Below are 20,198 nucleotides of genomic sequence, written 5' to 3'. Positions count from 1 at the left end.
GTGCAAAATACAAGAGATTGCGAGATTGAAAAAGTATGGCTTGTTTTTGATGACAACGGTGGGAAACCCGAAACTACATTTATGAGGAGATGGGAAGTCGGAGTGAGGGGGGAGATGATGTTTGTGTACTGTTATTAGATTTAGTCCTTTGGTTTCCACTGACTGATCAAATTCAGAAGGACATTTCAATACCCAAATATATGAGTTCATAAAAAAAATGTGTCTGTAACAAACATGAATCAAAGGCTTAGTGTTTTGTATCATGATTATTATTGTTATAAGCTTTGTTATGGTTTGTTCAGTTTACAGTTTCTTTTTTCAAGTTCTTTAAATTCATTCCAGTTGAAGGTAAACATGATTGTAATCGGTTGTTTCCAACACTGATAAATGCTTTTGTTGTTTCCTTCAAAACAATACAGTTTCTTTGACTCGCACCCACTCGCGCATAAAATGTCTAGACTAAACAATGGAAAACAACTTGCATAAACACACATTCACGCCATCCTTTCTCTTTATTAGCTTTTGATGTCTCAATCTTTCATACTCACACACACACACACACAAACTAAAAGGTTATTTAGGCTAGTTTTAAGACAAACGTCAACTTCTAACAACTGCAGTCTCTAACACACACACGCACAAGCGCACACACACACACACACACACACATGCACAATTCTCGTGTCCAAGTTTTTGTAAGTGCAACATTTGAAGAGTATTACTTTGCCTGCTCGACTCTTCTGAAATATTACATTATTCCATCAGAAAAACAAACTCCCGAAAAACACAAAAGCACAAAAACCTACTTATTCTCAACCCGACGCTTCGAAATAACCACATGAAACAAATTAAATGTAGATTCAAGTCTGTAAAGTACCATTCCGAGCATTCAAATTAGTGTTCTGTAGTTGCTTGGTCTGAAGCCGTAGTAATGGAATATAAAGCAGACGTAATGTTCCACATGAACTGAAATGATTTTTCAGAGCCAAAGCGGAATGATACAATAAAACGGCTTTATCAATATGTTAAGGACAGCCTGTAAGTGTGAGAGAAGGTGTTCATTATGACTCTACGTTAGAAAACTTCTACCACACATCATTTCTCCTAAACCACATGCCATCGCTAGTTTAAGCAGTATTTGCTTGTCTCTAGGGCGACAAGCGGCGCTGGTTGCTGCTATCATCGTGAGCCATGATATGATGTCGTTGCCATTGTGATAAGGTGCTAGTCTAAAAGAGTTAGAACCTTAATTTTCAACCTTCTTGTAAAATGATTGATGCATACGCTGCCGCTTATCCTTTGAAAAGCTCGCAAGAACGCAATAACTACCTGCCTCGAAGCATTTGTTTGCTTGTATTACTCATGGCAAAAGTGTCGCCAGAACCGTTGCCAGTAATTGCTGTTATTTCTTTTCGTGTGTGTTGTTCTGATTTCCTGCTGGACTCTAGTGCCTTTAGGTGTGTGTATAGCTGAATAACTGTTGCCGTAGAAACGGATTATAACCACCAGACCCCTCAATTTCCATTTGGTCTTGCTGATCACCTCCGAAAGAAGTCAAGTACCAAGCAGCGATAAGTGGAGACGGTTCGAGCTAGAACGAACCAGCCAAAGCTCGTCCGAATCCAGCGGGAATCAGAGTGGTCCGAAAAAATGAGCGGAGGTCGTCCACGATGTCCACACATAAATAAATGCAAGTGTTTTATGTACAGTGTCTGTGTAGGTGTCCACCTCCGATTGAAGTCCATAAAGTCTAGAGGAGATTTTTCCAGCATCACTGAGCTAATACACACACACACACACACACACACGCTTGCATTCACTCACACACCCAAGCACCTTTTATCAAAAGGAGAAGGAAAAAAAAACAACAAAAAGCAATTTGGCTTCTGTTTGTTTCAATGTGTTTAATGCGTTTGTGTTGGCGCTCGTGCAAAATCACTTCTGTCTCAATTTTCTGCATCACAGAACAACCACATCGGCCCTTTGCTTTCAAGTGCGACCACAATAAGTTCAAATAAGAATCAGATGTAATTGGATTTTAACGCTTTATAAATTGTCGCCTCGTCAATAGAAAAGTCCAAAATGAGTTGATTTCGAATCTGTGAGATCGGTTTCTATTATAGACTTGTTTAAACTCATCAAATGAATATTGCCGTTCATCCCTGACGGCAATTACATGATCATCCAGCGGTTTGTACGTCTCTCTGGCAACAGAGACACACACAGAGAAACAAATACTTTTGGAATTGGATTAAACAGTGCTTCTGTTTTTTTTTGTGTTCTTTTTCAGAGTTCGAGTAACCCGAACTCCTCGACAGTTTCATTCCAGTTTTCATCAAACTGAATCCGAGACGCTTTTAAACTTTTAACCTGCCAATTCACGGATAATGGAGCCATCAAACCTTCAGACCGAAGTAAAGATCCGCTCCGCCCCCGAGCACCGAAGGCGCCTCACAAACGCATAAACGCGACACACACACACACACACACAAACACACAAACAAACAATCCGTACTATTGGAACTGAAATGGCACAGTTCTTATTATGGTGTATTAGTATTGTCTGCGGGACACGCAAAGTGTATCGCTGTTATAAGACATGGAAACCACTGTTGAATTGTGGGCTGGTGCTTGACACCCTGTAAGCTGCTGCAGCATCAAGTGTTCCATTTCCCATTGCTTTCCTAGTCTTTATCTGCAAACTTATCGGCCCTGGACCCTTCCTTCCCCCCCCCAAGGCCTCGTTGGTATGTGACGTTTAGGAGGTGGATGCTAGGAGACCGAAAGAGCGATGAGGAAAAGTGATGCCACGGTTAGGAGAAGGCGATCTCTGGACGGACTGCTACCGCTGATGCTCTTCTCCAATTTTGGGACCTCGGGATTATCGTAGTCATCTGGAAAGAGACAGACGGAACAAAATTAAGAGTCCAGGTCTAGACACTAATGTCGCGTGACTAACTAAGGTATACCCTCTGACCAACAGAGGCCTAAGGGAAGGAGTTAAAAATAAACGCAGTGACTCAGGAAGGTATGCACCGAAGGTGTGAGCGTTCGTGTGTAGTTGTAGACGGCTTTCATTGCCAACACAGCAAACTAAAATGTAACTATTATCATGACAAGAGGAGCGTCCGATGTGCCCGAATAATCTATGGAATTCTGTTACATCATCAAAGGACAGCTAGCAAGACCGGTTTGTCTGCGTCTGCGACTGTGAGCGGGTGTCTTCCAGTTCACGGACGCTGTGATAGACAAGTTCATAAACACACGTCTTCACTTACAGGTCACAAGGAATAGCGTGTGACGCAAATTGGCTGCCACAAACATCTCCAGACACGCACACTGCATGTCTGTGTGTTTTGACAGAATAATATGATGTTGTTACACGCAGACAAAAGATGTGACAGTTGTTCCAGACACGTCTGGGGTGATAATTCTCCATTTTCACCGACATATTACAACAGGATTTAGCAGTGAGTTTTAGTATTGTTATTTTTTTTGTATTTTGTTATTATTTAAAAAAATATATATTTATTAGTTCTGTCAAACGATTAAACACATACAAAATAAAGATTGTTCTTTACATAATACATAATAAATATACACAGTACACACGTGTGTGTGTATATATAACGTAAACACTTTTATTAATGCAATTAATCATGATTATTTGTTTAACTGCTCTAAATAAATATATATAAATAAATTATATGGATTATTATTGTAACATTCTGAAGTATTAACACAATTTAAAATATCTTTTCTACTGAAATAGATTTTACAGTGTCACATGATCTTTATAATTCATTCTAATGTGCTGATTATTATTGGTCATCAGTTTTAAATAATGGTTGTTATTATTACCTTTAATGTTGACATTTTTTTTGTTGATCAACAGAACATTTATGCATTTTAGCATTTATTTTAAAGAAAAATATTTTGTAACATAAATGTTTTTACTGCCACCTTTTTTTAAAATCAATTTCATGCATCCTTACTGAATAAAAGTAAATCTTTACTAAATATATTTTAAATGAAAATATATGAACACATTTTAAAATAAAAAAGGATCGTGCATCGTGGTATCCATACAAATATTTACGTGCAAAAATGGATTTCAATTCTTTAAATAGTCTTTATTTTAGAATTTTGTGATTTAAATAATATCTGAAAAATGAAACATTTAGAAGACACTGTGCGAAGAAAATGAATTATTATCACTGTGGATGAAGAATGTTTGATTGACAGGAGTCCTTGGATGGCAGGCAAGAGAGAGAAGCTGTGTGGGATGTTCTGGAACATGGTGTTTACGAGCTGGAATTCAACACTCTGTGCCAACATACACAGATACAGTCTCATGACCCGGACAAATAGACCATTCTGGCTTGTTCGTTTGCTGAAATTAGTACTGCCGTGTCATGTGACTTAATCAGATGATTATATGTAAGTGTTAAATTGTTTTTCTCCATTGGAGAATGGATTACAGAGAAATTTGATAAGTTTGTCCTATTAATGACCCGAATGGGAAGTCACATCTTATATTACGGTGCACAAAGATCTTTTCATCTCATTGAATATCAGTAATATTTTACAATAAGGTTCAAACAGTTAGCATAAGGTAAGGCACTGCAAGTGTCAAGAAGTAACAATGAACAAGATTCCAAACGGTAGTGTATAAAAAGAAATTAATGCTATCCTAAATGAACAAAATGCTGTAAAACTATTGTTCACCAATGTTGCTTAAAACAAGCAGGAAATGGTTTGTTTTTGTTGTGCAAAAGAAAAGCCTATAAAGAGAATGGTACGAGCACACTGCCACACACATCTTCTTGCTCTGTATTACTCCCTAAAGGCCAAATAAAAGCGGCCTTTGTGTTTATTGCATCTGTATTTGTGATTGCCTGCGTGTTTGTGCGACTAATATGAATTCTGACTGTAGCGTAAAACTTACTGCCATTAATGGGACTAACTGCTCCAGCAGATTTACACAGCTGACATTAAGGATCCTGCAAATGAGAATTTATGTTTCTAATGACTTTAGAATCCAACTGTATTTAAATTATTAAAATAAAAAAAATGTTTAAGCACTTAATTAAAAAGCACTCGCAGCATTCTAGAGTTTCCTGTGGCGGTTTTTGATATGTTTGTAGAAGTTTAGCGTACGATTTCAAAATGTATCGTCGGTTCTTTAAGTTGGTCAATACCAACGGGACGGCAGTGAGCGAGGACGAGACTGCTTCTTTTGTCTATTGGACACAGATGTATGGAGCTGTACCGAGATGTGTGGCTTCTTGAGACCCGGCTGGCCTCTTGCGGTCGTTCTCTTCCCCTCTCTGGCCTGTTTGAAAACTGAACCCCCGATCGGAGCGAGCGGGAGAGAGCCGCTACTCAGATTCCAGTTATTGGAAATCGTTGGGTGGCTCCGACCCAGAGACGACCCAAAACACATCCACATCCATCTGTCTCAAAACACACGCTCGAAAAAAAAAAACACGAACGGATCGATGCCTCTTTATTCCCTAAAAACACTTGAAGTCAAATCAATTTCTTTTCTCTCGTTTAAATTGTGCGGTCGCCGCTGTCCTTGAGTCGGGTTACGGCGGGGATGAGGAAGTGCAGGATGTGACTCTAATGTTGGGAACTGGAGGGCTAGTTCTGCCACTGCTGATCAGCGCTAACACTAGCCTCTGCGCTAATCAAGCTAACTATAGCCAGGCAGCTCACGCCTCGTTTGGCTTTTAGCTCGTGGCTTCATTAGTGTCACTCAGATGTGTGTTAGCAGATAACTGCTGTGTTTGTTTGGTGTGCATGGGAAAAGCAAATTAGAGTTCTCATGTGCATTTTTATTACACGTTCAAATCACATGAAGTGGATTTGGCTTTCGTAAGTTGCTACCCAATTTGATTTATAACAATAAATATGCTCTAACGCACACGTATGATTTATGAGCTTGCTGTGTAGCTGGGAGAGAGGAGCGTGGAAGCCACGGAAACCTTGGGTGTAAATGTCAACTTAGTCAGTGATTTATATGCATATGTATAAGTGTCAGTGTGGTCCGTCTGTTGTGTGTGTAACTCACCGAGGTCATCGATTTTGATGTTGGGTCTTAGAGTGTAGTCTGGCTCTGTGGGCTGGGGCTCATCATCTGAATCAGATGCTGGAAGACATGAAAGGAGAATCAGAACACGCTCTCTCCCCTCTCTCTGAAGGATCTCATACATGCTCTCAAAGGACTTGGAATTTATTTGTAAGCTCCTCTAGGTCATACGCAGCGGTGAGAACGTGATGGGGTAGTTAGTGTTCCCGATTCAGGCTTCATGCAGCAAAAGGATGGGACATGTATCACGAAACAATGGTCCACCAGTCGACTACTTGTATAACAGCTGATTTTTCTAGGAATATACTGGTGTCATACATTTTGATTCATGTTTTGCATATTTATTGTATTTATTTGATTGATGTATTTGATTCAATTATTTTGAAATGTTTATGTGAAATCATGATTAACTGAGATTATTTTGTTCTTTTGACTGCCATTAATCTGAACCGTAAAAATAAGAGTAAAAAAATAAATATTTAATTATTTGCAACATTAAAAAGCTGCTTGGGATATAATATAAATTGATGATTATAATATACATTATTAATATTTATTTTAGTTGTTTTAGTTGTCAATTGTTAAATTGTATACAAAAAAATGTCATCTAATAATGAGTAAAGATAAAAAAAAGATGTTCTGTCGTCTTAAGGGATAATGTTAATTTAATAATTGGTTCTGACTTCAGAATATTACAAACACTATAAAAGCACAATTATTTGTTTTGGAAAATAATAATAATAGTTATTACTTTTATTGTTGTTGTTGTTGTTTTTGATTTGGTATTTAGCATTCAGAAAAAAAAAAAGATGCACGTTAAACTTCTTGAAGAGTCCCATTACATGATTTAACTGAAACTGCATTTAAAACTATTACATTTAGTTTCATTCTGTTTTAGCTCAGTGGTTCTCAATCTCGGTCTTAAAGGCCTCCGATGACTGCACATTTTATCTCTCTAATCTAACACACCTGATCCAACTCATCAGCTCATTAGTATGTAGTTTTCCACATCCTTATAAATACATCAGCATTGCTTCAGCCCTTTGAACTCAAGGCACTGGAGTTCAGACCTGACTGAGCAGGACTAACAGATTCGACTTGACACAAGAACTCAGAGACTCCAAGAGAGAGGGCAGAGGTTAAGACAGCACACAGTATGCTCTCTCTTTCTCTCTCTCACATACTGGAATATTATTAATGAACATGAGCACTGACAGAAAGAGAGGGTGAGGGGTTAAAATAACACTCAGTGCCAGCAAACTGACTGTGAGAGAACATGAATCCTGACAGCACCTGGAAACAAGAGAGGGAAAGAGAGAGAGAGAGAGAGAGAGAGAGAGAGAAAGAGAGAGAGAGAGGGAAGAAATGGCAAAGGAGGAGCAAGTGAGCAAGCTATAGCGGCGTTTCCTTGTTTTTTGGTTTAAATACTTCAAAAGCCTTATACATGTAAGTATGTTTTTTTTTTAACATTAGTTTGTTAACTAACATGAACTACTGTAACTAACATAGAGTGTATTAAACGTAGTGTTCGTTGTTTGTTCGTGTTAACTAATACATTCACTAACATTAACAAATGACAGGTTTAAGTGTATTCAGCTCGATATTGTTTCAGCTAAGACATCATAAATTGTCATTTTTGTAATTGTATTTTTGATGTTAACCTCACAAATTCTGTTACATACACTAAAAACGCTTCCAAAGGCTGCATTAATTTGAACATTGTGAAACGTCATTTGAATTTAAGTGTTTTTATTTTAAAATATTTCAAAATATAATTTATTTCTGTGATGGCAAAGCTCAATTTTCTGCATCATTACTCCAGTCACATGATCATTCTCATATGCTGTTCTCCTGCTCAAGAAACATTAATTAATTTCATGATCAAAGTTGAAAACAGCTGTGCTGATTTAATATTTTATGGAAATGTGAATATTTATTTAAAATTTAAATCCTTTGTAACATATTGCATTTAAAGGATCCTTTCTGTATGAAAGTTCTTTTTAAGAAAAATCTTACTTTTGCAGGTTTAACAAAGCAAAATCAAAATCTTTTCAAGCATCCTCGGTTGGGAATCACTGTAGAGCCAAATAACAACATTAGGATGTGAAACCTAGTGGGAAAAGAGAGGGAGAGAGTGTGCTTTCTGCGTAAACAGATTGATTTAATTCTCAGAAAGACAGATAGAAGAGTTAAAAAACACGGACTGAGTGCACTTCATAAATGTGCTGACAGGTGGATCAATTGACTGAAAAATAGAAGAGTTGGATGGATGGATGGATGGATGGATGGATGTATGATGGAATGATGGATGGATGGATGGACAGACGGATGGATAGAGGTCGATACCTGTTGAGCAGCAGACATACACTCTTAATCTCAGGCAGCTCCGGCCGTGGTGATGAGTGGGTGTGGCTAAAACAAAACGGCAAAATGTCAGTCATCTGTCAATCATCAAAAAAAAAAAAAGGTTCTATAACTGTAATATTCTGTAGTATTGTACATCCGAAGAACACAGCCAAATGTTAAGTAAAAATCTCAGTATATAGTAACAAAAAAGCCTGTAGTTTTGTATAATGGTAACATATAATAATGCATGCAAAAGGTCCCACACATACAGTAGTGTACGTAGTGTTAGTGCTGGGTATGTATGGTACACGATACAAATATATATATATATATATATATATATATATATATATATATATATATATATATATATATATATATATATATATATATATATATATATATTAAAAAATCATGAAAAATAAATAATGCACTTAAATGCTAATGCATTTTTTTATTTTAACTTAAATGGCACTAAACATTTTACGATATAATTAATAATAATAATACTATTAAAATAATAATAATAACAACAAATGTTACTATTAAAATTCCAATATTCTGATTAGTAATAACCAGAATCTAAAATAAATTGTCATAAAAATGTTCGTAACATAATTTCAGTTGCTATTATAATATATAAATACACATTTTACCAAATTTCTTCCATTTTAGTTATAATAGTCATACGATGTTAAATTGTTTTCTCCACATTTTATCCATTTAATAATGAAAATGTAGGGAAAATCTGGGATGATGTGCTAAACTTAAAAAATAACGTAGCAGTGCAAAATAATAATTTATTAATCTAAACCTTTTTTTTGGTGGATGTGTACTGGACAGGCTGTCAGAAATTCATACAATGACACAAAAACATACAGAACTGTGGCACAATAGACTTGGAAGTATGTATAGCTGAGGTGAAGCACGCTATATACTCACAGATATAATAATACTCCTGCCCAACGTGGAACTCGTAGCCGAGCGAGAAGGCGCTGTAGCGCTGGAACTTCTCCGAGAATTTGATTGGTGCGTGCGGGGCGTGGGGACGGTTACACTCCCAGCGTTTGAAGCCCAGCTGTGGGTCACATGTACGGTAACCACGATAACTGACCATGTAGAGCACGTACTGCTCGGCGACGCCTCTCTGGCTGCTGTTGTAGTGAGGACAGTAGATATCCAGATAGTCATTGACATTCACCTGCACCGTGTAGCCCTCCTTACGAAGTCTGAAGGAGAACAACAACACAAAAGATGGTCAGCTATTGCTCAAATAACATATTTGACATATTTGGCATATCTTTATGCATACAGCAGGTCCAAAAAAAAAAAAAAAAAGTTTCCTGTATTTTTAAATTTTCTGTTCCCTTGGGTAAAAACTAGACGGGAATAAAAGCAAAACAAAACAAAATAGACAGTAATATCTACTAAACATTATAATATTTAAATTTAAATATTTTTTTATAAATATTAATTATAAGATTATGTGTGTATATATATATATATATATATATATATATATATATATATATATATATATATATATATATATATATATATATATATTAATTTTATTTATTTTTGTTAGCAATTAAACTGCAGGGCAGTGCTGTCATCCAAATACTGAAGTAATAGTTTATCTACCACGTTCTGAAGTGTGTTAAAATATGCTTAAAGGACGCAAATTTAGACGGCCAGTGAAAACACACAGTTTGACACCAGAGGACAAGGGTACAGCCGAAAACAATCATTTTCTCTCTCCAAGAGCCGAGCTAAATGTGAGAACAACTAGAAGTGCCCTCACATTTGGAAGCAGTCAAGCACATCTGATTTAAAATGGCAAGAGGTCAGGTGCAGTTGATTTCGCATTCCTCCGAAATGAAAAGCAAAAAAACAGCTCGTCTCAGCCCCTTCGACCCCTCCAAGAGGAAATGATCCAGTGATCCGAGTGGAGCTCAGGCGCTCGATTATTTATGTAGCAACATTTATAGCGGGCCTATAATCATTACACAGGACGAAACGGCTAGTTGTAAATCTCCGGGAGCGCACACGGGTCCTTCCTATTCTTTCAAGGTTAAAGGAGGACGAAATAAGTTTTCGCGTGATTACGGATGCTTTTTCTTCGCTGAAGTTCAGGCAGAATCGGTACAAGCTTGTATCAGACATTTGCATTTCGGGGGAAGCTCCCTCGGGCCTGCGCGAGATGGAATGAAGGTGAGCGGGGAGAAGCCAGAGACGAGTGATGGTTGTGTTGGGACCTGTAGTAATATATTGTTATACCGCTCCAGTGGGCAGCTGTATTGACAATGAGCCTCAGCATTTCCAAGGCGGGAGTCTGATGAAAACGCGCGTGAGGCGACGTATATAAACAACAAGGAGCGCTCGCGCCGAGTGAACGCAGCTCTCGCGGGACGTGTCGTACCGCGGGCTGGAAGAGTTGCGGTGCAAATGTCAGAATTCAAACCCTATCCGCGGTCCCTTCTTCGCTACACTCGTTTGTCAATGTCACAGCGACAGACGCCGAGAGGATGGAGCGAAACTCGGCGGGCTGCTGCAGTAATAACGACTGGCCGGCAGGTGTCAGTATTTAGATGCCAAATGAATATACATTTCTTTTCTTCAGTTCTAGGTCACTTCTCCAGGGAGATTATTATTCAATTATTAAATGAAGATCAAAAACGCTGCATTAACGCCTCTCCCCCTTCGCTTCTGATCCACGTTATTCACACACTCCTCTCATTCAATTCCTCCGTCTCACTTCTGACTTTTAAATGCTAATATGGTGAGCGAGTGCAATGTTTGCTGCTTGCCTCCATCACGCCACACCCCTCTATACACGCGCGTACACGTACGGCCGGAAGAAAGACATGTATGTATGTTTAAAAAAAAGAAAGTTACAAAGCAGAAAATAAAGAAAAGCATTTTTGACTCCAGTAATATGTTATCCTATTCAACAGATAGATTAAGCATGATAGCCATTTGGTTACTTGTTACTACAGCAGAACTGTTGGTATTACTGATCACTTTAATAAATAATAATAATAATAAATGACTCTTCAGGCTTATCACATTATTTTCAGATGTTCCCACGTAGAAAACTGGTACAAGTTATCACACTTTTTGCAAATTTTTGAGTACGTTTTCGATCGTTTCCAGTGTTACTTGACAGGGAAAAAATAAAATTAAATACAAAACATGTTAAACACATGTTGACGGATGGTACAGCTTGTTGACAAAGCTGTGTAAGTTGTCACAGCAGAATCTGCTGTTGAAACTATAGGCCTTTGAGCAAAATGTAAATATTAAAACATCTGAGAAACAGAACAATTCATTAAAAAGCAAAAATGTTCAAATAAATATAGATTATTATAATCATTGTTTTTGCCAATAAATATTGTAATCGACATATTTTAATTCAAAGTAAATAAATGGTTAACATTTAAAACAAACGAAAACCCTGATCTGAAATTTATGAAAAATTAATTTTAATCTTCGAAAGGTTCCTTCCATTAGAATTTACCATTCGACCCTCGACCTTTGCCAGTGCGGTTGCAGTTTTCTTTTATTTTATAAGAAAAAGAAAAGAGAAACAAGTGACTGACAGGAGAAGCCACAAAATATTATAGAACATTAAATAAATATATTAATGCCTGTTTGTATGTGTAAGCATCTTATATGTGTATTTCAGGGATAAGGCACACAAAAGAAGCCTTTTTTTCCTCTTTCATTACAAGCATACGGGAGTGCATGGATGTTGACAGGACAATCAGAAGAGGAAGACTCATGGAAGGCAATCTGCTGCTGTGCAAATGTCCAATAGGGGGCGACGAAGAGACGAAACCTAACCCAGCGTGGGAGATTTAAAATCATTAAAACGATCCTGAGTATTTAAAAAAAAAAATGTCTGCAACACATTTCCTCCTCAGGTCAGAGCGGTTACCTCTCTGTCTATAAGAACAAAACACTGAAACAGTTTGGCAAACATCTAAAGGCGCATGTAGCCTACATACACACGAGATTCACATGAACGTATATGTGTGTACTACAGACAGATTGTGTGGGTCCGGGATGCAAGATGCTGAGCTGGGCAGTAAGGGATTTTGGGACAGCAGGTTAGAGCAAGATCAAGACTCAGTGGATCAATGTCACTATGAAAGAGAGAAGAACAGAGACCGAGCTTCTACAAGAGAACAAAAGCCCAGAAAGCTAATAGCCTACCATCAAATACGCAACTGCCCATACAAGCGTTTTAGTTCGCTTCATTGCTCAAATTTTGCACGTACAGAAAGAAATCCCATTCCCACATTACTGTCCATTTCTTGTTTTAGGACACATATTAATTAAAATCGTCACCCTGTCCATGTAGAATGTGAGTAAGATGCATATTTCTTATAGTTACATATGTGCAGGATGATTGTGCCTACAGAGCATATCTGTAATGAGCGAGAGAGAGAGAGAGAGAGAGAGAGAGAGATGGCAGAGCTGAATCAGCACCACAGGAGAAACAGCAGCTCTCTTCTCTTCCCTCGTTGTTCATTTCTGTTCTTCTAATTAACCCCCTCAATCCGTTTAATTAAAGGAGAGCATCTGTCCTGCGAACAGTTGACAAAACACATGTGATGGGCGCGTTAACACACACAAACACACACATCCACACACACACGCTGTGTTCCATAAAGGACACCTGCAGATCCACTGATGACTGTGGACTAAAAGTAAGTGTTTAGTTAACACGCAGACCTCTGCATCGAGTCAATTGAGAAGTATTACGTGAGCAAGAGTGCCGTTGCTCTGAATGTCATGTGATATGTCTGCCGGTAATCACAGCCGTGGAGCTATTCAGACCAAAAACACGATTTTATTCCACAGTTCAATGACCAAGAAGTTCATAGTAATTAACTTAAATTTTCAATAGCCTCTAATTTTGCAATTTACATTGTCTACGTGTGCTCTCTATAAAAATGAAAAAAGTTCCAAATATAGCCAAACCAAACATGCAGCAAGTGGTGTGTTTTGTTCTTAAATGAATGACTATTTTGAGTATCAATCAGTTCAATGATTCAATGATTCAATGACTCAATCGCTTGTTACACTTCTGAATAAATCACTGCTTCTGAATGAATCACTTGAGTAAATGATTCAATAACTTGTTCACTTGTTAAATTCCTGAATGAATCAGTGTTGTTGTTTTTTTTTTTTAACCAACTGCTTGAGTAAATAGTTAATTGACTCACAAAGAGTCACTTGTTGCCACCTACTAGAATTAACAACAAAACTTACAGAAATCAGCACTGAAAGTACTGGTTTATTCTACGTTATTATTTGAACACGTATTCTTCAAAAAACAGATGCTTGATTCTCCTGTTAGTTTTTAGAGATTCATTTTTGTTTCACATCTCCATTTTGTATCCAATCTAATTATTTGGTCAGTCCCTCCACTCAACCCCCCCCCTCTCTTTTTCTCTTCACTCGTCCTTTCTTTCCTCCTCAACAACGGTAAATTATTGAAAGGTTATTAAATTCAGAGGCATCATAGAGCCGCCGGCGCCGACTCACACACACGCGTGCTACTGCAAACGTGCCACATGCCACCCCAATAAATTTAATCCGCAGTTCCGCTCTCTGCAGCCAAACAGACGTTTACTATTCACCGGGTTCAGAGCAGGTTTTTTAATCAATCAAACTTTCTCGGAATCAGTGTTTCAGCCGAGGGAGAGGATGAGTGTGTGTTTGGTTTTAAATCTGCTAAGGAATTGATATGTGTCGGTGGGGGGAGAGTTCAGCCGCTGTTACCTGCTCTCAAGGCCGACCTCATCACCGCTCCCTTCACATCAGCAGAGTGTGTGTGAGCGTAAATCACACACACCTCCACTCACTTCCCCTCGTTTCAAAGCCCATTTGCCACAGGCAATTAGAAACCAACCAATCTCTCGCTCTCTCCTGCTTTAACTCCTCTCCGTGGCTCGTTCTCTACATCTCACTCCTTTCCGCTGTTCTCCTTTCTCTTCTCCCACTCTGTATCAGCGCAGTCGCTCAATGTCACGGGCCTGATGGTGAGTTTTAGCCTTTTGAACTGTACTCATCCAACAGATAAATTGTCACTCACTCTCACACACACACACACAGTGTGCCACTTTCTGACGCTGGTCGATAATACGTAAAGTTTAAAGTCAACCCGGGAGACTGTGTTTATTAAACAGAGGGTGCAGATATGATTTTCAATAGACACAATATTTCATCTTTTTCAATATATTAGTTCAGTCTAGCCATTTTCGATTTTCTTTTCAGTCACCTCTACACAGAGACCGATGAACCAGCCTCTCACACACACACACACACACACACACACACAAGCTGGTCCTCGCTTTACTGTTTATTACCCCCTTTCTCCGGAACAACAATGAGGGTATGACTCTCTTGCTCTCCTCTGCATCTTTCCTTCACTCCCTTGCTCTCTTTATTGCAAGTTCAAGTAAGTTTACAGAACACAGCTCCCCACTGAGCAATGAAGAGAAAGAATGTATGTGTCTTTTGGGCCTTGTTTCTTTGTGTGTGTGGGCACATCTCTTGTTTATTCTTGTATGTTATTATATATGTTATTATATCAGCTGGGGACAGATGATCTCCCATCATGCACCTGGAAAGCAAAGCTTTTAAGCTAAATGATTGCTTAATTATCTGTTTTGTGTTAACTTTGGGATTAAGCATGCTTGACGTTTTGCCAAAGTCTGGTAATTATGTGTCATACGTGCTGTTATGGCCGCTAGCCATTGGTCCTGCTTTATGAGGTTGTCTTAAATGTGTTGATTAAGCTCTGCTGGCCATATTGAGTGTGAGAGTAGCCGCCCATTTTGTCAGCAGCCTTGGTTCAAGAAGTGTTTTCCCATTGATTTTCTCCACAGGGATTTTATAAAACTCTTCAATAAAGAGTTCTAGGCCATGAACAAAACCACCCAGCTTTAAGATGAATCATAACATCATAACCTTTGGTTTGAAGCTAACATATAAATAAAACTGGGAAAAATGTCTTATTACAAGGGAATGAGTAAAGCATAATGATATGGTCCCAAATTTGTAGTATTTTACAAAACAACTGATTATGAACTATTTGTACTGTATTTTCTCAAACAAAGTGGAGTCGATTTGTTGTGATTATCTCATTTGGTAGATCTTCCTCTAGTACTACTTTTTTTTATAACAAAGTTGAAACCATGCTGACTGATGGCTTCAAAAGACACATATAACTTTGACTAATAGCTGGTTGACTAAAGCTCATTGTTAATGTGAAAGTTTTGAAACGTTTCTGCAGAACCTTTAAAAACTGTTTTTTATTTGTGTTTTATTCTTGATTTTTAGTTAGCAAAGACACATTTTTTAAAGTGTTCATCTTGCCAGGGTGACTTGATGGCAAGACAAAGAAGACATTTGTCAAACATATCGATCGCAAACTCCATATAAACTTCACTTCACACCATTTTGCCTTTATCTTTGTATGTTATATCATCATAGCAAGAATAACCACAAAGGAAGGTCTTATAATACCTCTGTTGTTTCTTCTAGACACCAGACAAGCGGGAACTTTAAAGTCACCTGCTTTTCAGATCTCCAAAATAAAATTATTTTTCCTCTAGTGTTTCTGAAGAGATCTTACTGTTCCAAACTAAGCTTAGATTTGCAAGGAAACAGCGATTTCTTAGGTTTGCCTGCCCATCTAGTCCTGATGGTTAATGGGGAAAAAAGGAGGAGATGGGGAGGTGGAGGGATGAATTGCTGTTACTTGCACGTGACTGCAGCTTATACAGCCCTGTAACAATGATTAACAGGACTGAATAAGGCTCCTCCCAATCCTAGAGCTTCATTTTAAAGCTCTATAATTTGTCAACAGTTTTCATTTGTGGTTCTTTTAGTATTTTAAGCAACTTTGGACCTCATTAACCTCCACTGTATGCATAGAAGACTGAATAAAGAACATCCTGCGTGTTTGAAAAGACATGAGGATGAGTAAATGATCACGGATTTTTTATTTTTTATTTTTAGGCGAATGGCTTTAGATAAAACATACAGTATTTATACCTCCTGAGCTATGAAAGAGTAACCTTTGAACAAAAGCACTTTCACTCCAATCCTTTGTTTGTTTGTTTTTTTTCCTAGTAGTCTGGAGCTTTAAATGGATCTCTAAAACAATCTGTTAGACAGACAGAAAGGAAAGAGGGATGCGCGCACGCACACGCACACACACACATACACGCACACACAACACACACACACACGCACGCACACACAGAAGCAGTGGTCTTAGATGGGGGGTTCCATTGTAAAAGCATTTGGCTTCAGTACAGGCCATGTGTCATGAATTAAAATCGAATTAGCATTGAGTGTGTGTGTGTGAGTGCGTGCGTGCATGTCTCAAGGAGATGGATGATAAACGACAGAGACGGATGGACACATTCAGGGAAGTGAAGGGGAGGAATGAAGGGATGAGGGAGAGGAGAAATGCAAATGAAGAAATGAACGACAGGAACAGAAGTGAGAAACTAGGACAGAGAGACTAAGAGAAGGTGAAACAGGACGCTGAACTAGAGAGAGGACGTGTCCATCAGGCTTAAGTCCTAGACATACTCTACACCAGTGAGCCCCAACTCAATTCACTTTTTACAAACTAATGTTTTGATCAAGTTTATGCCCAAAATATAGAAGGTGGGTCAAATTTAACACTGGAAATCATGCTTTTCAACACATTCATTTACATTTGCGTGATTAAACTAAATAGGCTGAGCTCATTAAAAAAGGAATAATATTAATTATATAAAATGTAATGAATCAAAATTTGAGTTTATAATTAATCTCGCCAGCCAAAAAAAATAAATAAATCATTGAACAAAACACTGCAGTCGAGCAAAACCATGTTTATTCTTGTTGCAAGTAAGCAAGTATTTAAATGAGTGTGGAATGCATTTTCTTTACTTGCTACCATACCTAAAGTATATTAACATATTTTCATGTACTAATACTTGCTTATGAAATGTTGACAAAAATGTAGCAATTAAATATGTATTTTTATTGCTATGATACTTAAATATATTATCTAGAAAATATAATTTAATTATAGTTAAATATAATTAAAGCCTTTTCAGTTAAAATTAGTTGTCACACTTACACTGCAAAATTATTTAATGCATAGTGATTTGACAATATTTTTCCAAAGCAGTTTTATAGATTTACCAGCATGTATGTAGCATATATATATATATATATATATATATATATATATATATATATATATATATATATATATATATATAAAAAATAAAAACAGTATTTTGGTTTAACAGCACAAATGCTTGGAGGCAACTCCATCACCTTCCTAAAGTTTGTTACGTCCACATAACTCACATAACGCATAACAGTGCAAAAAAAAAGTGCACACATTTGCACACTTGAGTCAAGCATGTTTCTGACCTTCGAGAGAAAGAGCCATTCGAGACATTGGGGATAATATACAAATGACTTAAAAACGGACTAAAATAATTAAACAACTCTTTTCTAAAGAACCACCTGAAGGACAAAACAAATTAAAAGGCAGAGTAAATAAAGACACTTAGACTTCACAGGCATAGTTAATCTACGCTCTCAGTCGGCTAAAAACGACAAACCAGCACACCTTTATCGAGCTGTAGTTTGAAAACATTAACCTCTGCCCCTCACATTGATCCAAAGCGAACCCCCTACCTCATCACATGTACGCTCCCGCCACGTGGCATGTTTACAGCCCTGGATATCGGTAGTTTGGAGGCTCTTATGGAGAATCAATACAGCGGTTAAGAAAGAAGCAGATTGGAGCAGGGTAATGGTCTCAAGTACTCACTCTAAAAGCGCTTTCTCCAAACCCGAGCCCACCCACACAGATGCAGGGCCGTCATTAAACTACATTTACACTCACACTAACACTATTTACACAGTCGGGTCTGGGTCCATGAGCGGCTCTGTGCAGAGAGAAACGTGTGATCTGTGGGTTCAGTTTGACAGAGTCACAGTCCCGGAGACACGTGAGCCGGAGTAAATGGCACACAGGACTCCGCTGTAAGTGTGTGTGTGTGTTTCCATTAACCTCGCCGGCCTCTCGCTTCTCCCACACGTCTAATGTTGCCATATCCTCTCGTGAAAAATGAGAAAGCGTGCAGCAAGACAAAATGAGAAGGAAAGACAGCGTGTTTGTGTTTTTCTGATAAATATTTTAATACTTTCACCCACCAAATGGAACATCATTTTGTCAGACAACGGAGGAGGACAAACACGCCTTTGTTTCTTTGACCTCTCTTTACTACTTTGTCTTTCTTACCCCTGCTAAAAAAAAACAGCTTAAACCGGGCTTGACTTTCTGCTCATGTCTGGTTTGTGAAGGTCTCTCAGCCCAAAACCTCTCCAAAACCACCAACGAGCCCAAACCAGCTTAGACTGGTTTCAGATGTTTGTTTTTTTTTTCATTAGGGTCTTTTTGATTCCTTTTTCATTAGTTTTCTTTTACTCTGTCACTTTGAACTCTTATGTCTGCATCTGTCTGTCTTTGTATCTCCTTTGTATCCTCCATCTGTCTTGGGTTTTTCTTCTTTTTTTTCAGGCACTCGTTCAGACAACTCTCTTCTCTCTGTCTTTCGTCTCTTATGATTACTATTGCCATACCATGTCAATACTCCACTCCAGATGATGGTGCCATCTGTCTATCATTCTCTCGATGTGTGATAACATTAGCAGTTCTTTCAATATTTGCTTTATTATTTTTAATCGTATTACTAGAATAATTTTTTATGCAAAATAAGAAAATGGGAACAAACCCTTTCAATCACTCCAAAGGGAAAATCTTTTAATAGTAAATACAATTAAAAAATTAAAAATTAGAATAATTTTTTTTTCATAATAACAAAAGCAGACAACCAAAGCCAAGTGTTGTTGTTGTTACCGTTGCACCATAATTAAATTTTATAATAAAAAAAGGAAAAAACTGAGAGGTGATGGAGCAAATGACAGTTTGATCAAAAATGTCATTAACTGAAAATGTTCAAGATCAAGATCTGAGAACAGATGTATTAGGTTTTATTTATTTAAAGTTTATATTTATAAATTAAAACCTTCCTGACTTCTGTCAGCAAGTGCAATTTTAAAAATCCATTTCAGCACACAACATCCTCTTCGAAGGTCGATGAGGGCCATAATCCAATTCTTATTGGAGAACTTACATTATGTTAAGGCGATAGATTTTCTTTTTTTACATATGAAATTTATTAGCAGAGGTTTTTTACATCTGTAACTCAAGTATGATTTATGTCTCGTGTAGATAATGAGGTCTAAAATACAGAAAAAGAGCTTATTCATACAAAATACTGAAACCGTGCGCATACGCACAAACATTTCCCTCTCTATTTATTTTCCTCACTTTCCATTGTCAGCGGGCAGCCTTACTCTTTCTCAGCTACAGGGGATGAAAATTTAATATCAGAGAACAAGAGAGAGTGAGGGGGAGAGAGACACACTTTTCATAGCCCCTTTATAGTCCACTCCATTCAACAACAACAAAAAAACCCATCCTCTCCATGTACAACCCCGAACAAGTTCACATTCCTTATTTTAACGTGCAAAGCAAAGCCAACTGAGCGTATCTGTAACACAGAGGAGAGAGAACGAGAGAAGGAAATAGATGTGCTAAAGATAAAGACGCGATTCAGAAACACTAATGAAGAGCTGATTTTGGCGCAAAGGAGAA

At 37.8% G+C, this 20,198-nt stretch overlaps 1 protein-coding gene across 1 annotated transcript in view; it reads right to left on the bottom strand.

Annotated features, from left to right (window-relative positions):
* Positions 1 to 251: 251 nt before the first annotated feature.
* The window catches only part of efna3b (ephrin-A3b), a 49,943-nt gene continuing 29,996 nt past the window's right edge, over positions 252 to 20,198 (bottom strand). The window contains exons 2-5 of the mRNA XM_043261163.1: positions 9,383 to 9,669; positions 8,441 to 8,506; positions 6,077 to 6,154; positions 252 to 2,894 (exon numbers count right to left, since the gene is read on the bottom strand). Of these exons, the coding sequence (XP_043117098.1) occupies positions 2,773 to 2,894; positions 6,077 to 6,154; positions 8,441 to 8,506; positions 9,383 to 9,669 (553 nt within the window). The 3' untranslated portion in view covers positions 252 to 2,772. The remainder of the gene's footprint in view (positions 2,895 to 6,076; positions 6,155 to 8,440; positions 8,507 to 9,382; positions 9,670 to 20,198) is intronic.

Source organism: Puntigrus tetrazona, chromosome 16 (assembly GCF_018831695.1).
Source record: "Puntigrus tetrazona isolate hp1 chromosome 16, ASM1883169v1, whole genome shotgun sequence".
Lineage (NCBI taxonomy): Eukaryota > Metazoa > Chordata > Actinopteri > Cypriniformes > Cyprinidae > Puntigrus > Puntigrus tetrazona.
Note: the sequence above shows the minus strand (reverse complement) of the source record. Positions and strands in the feature narration are given on the sequence as shown.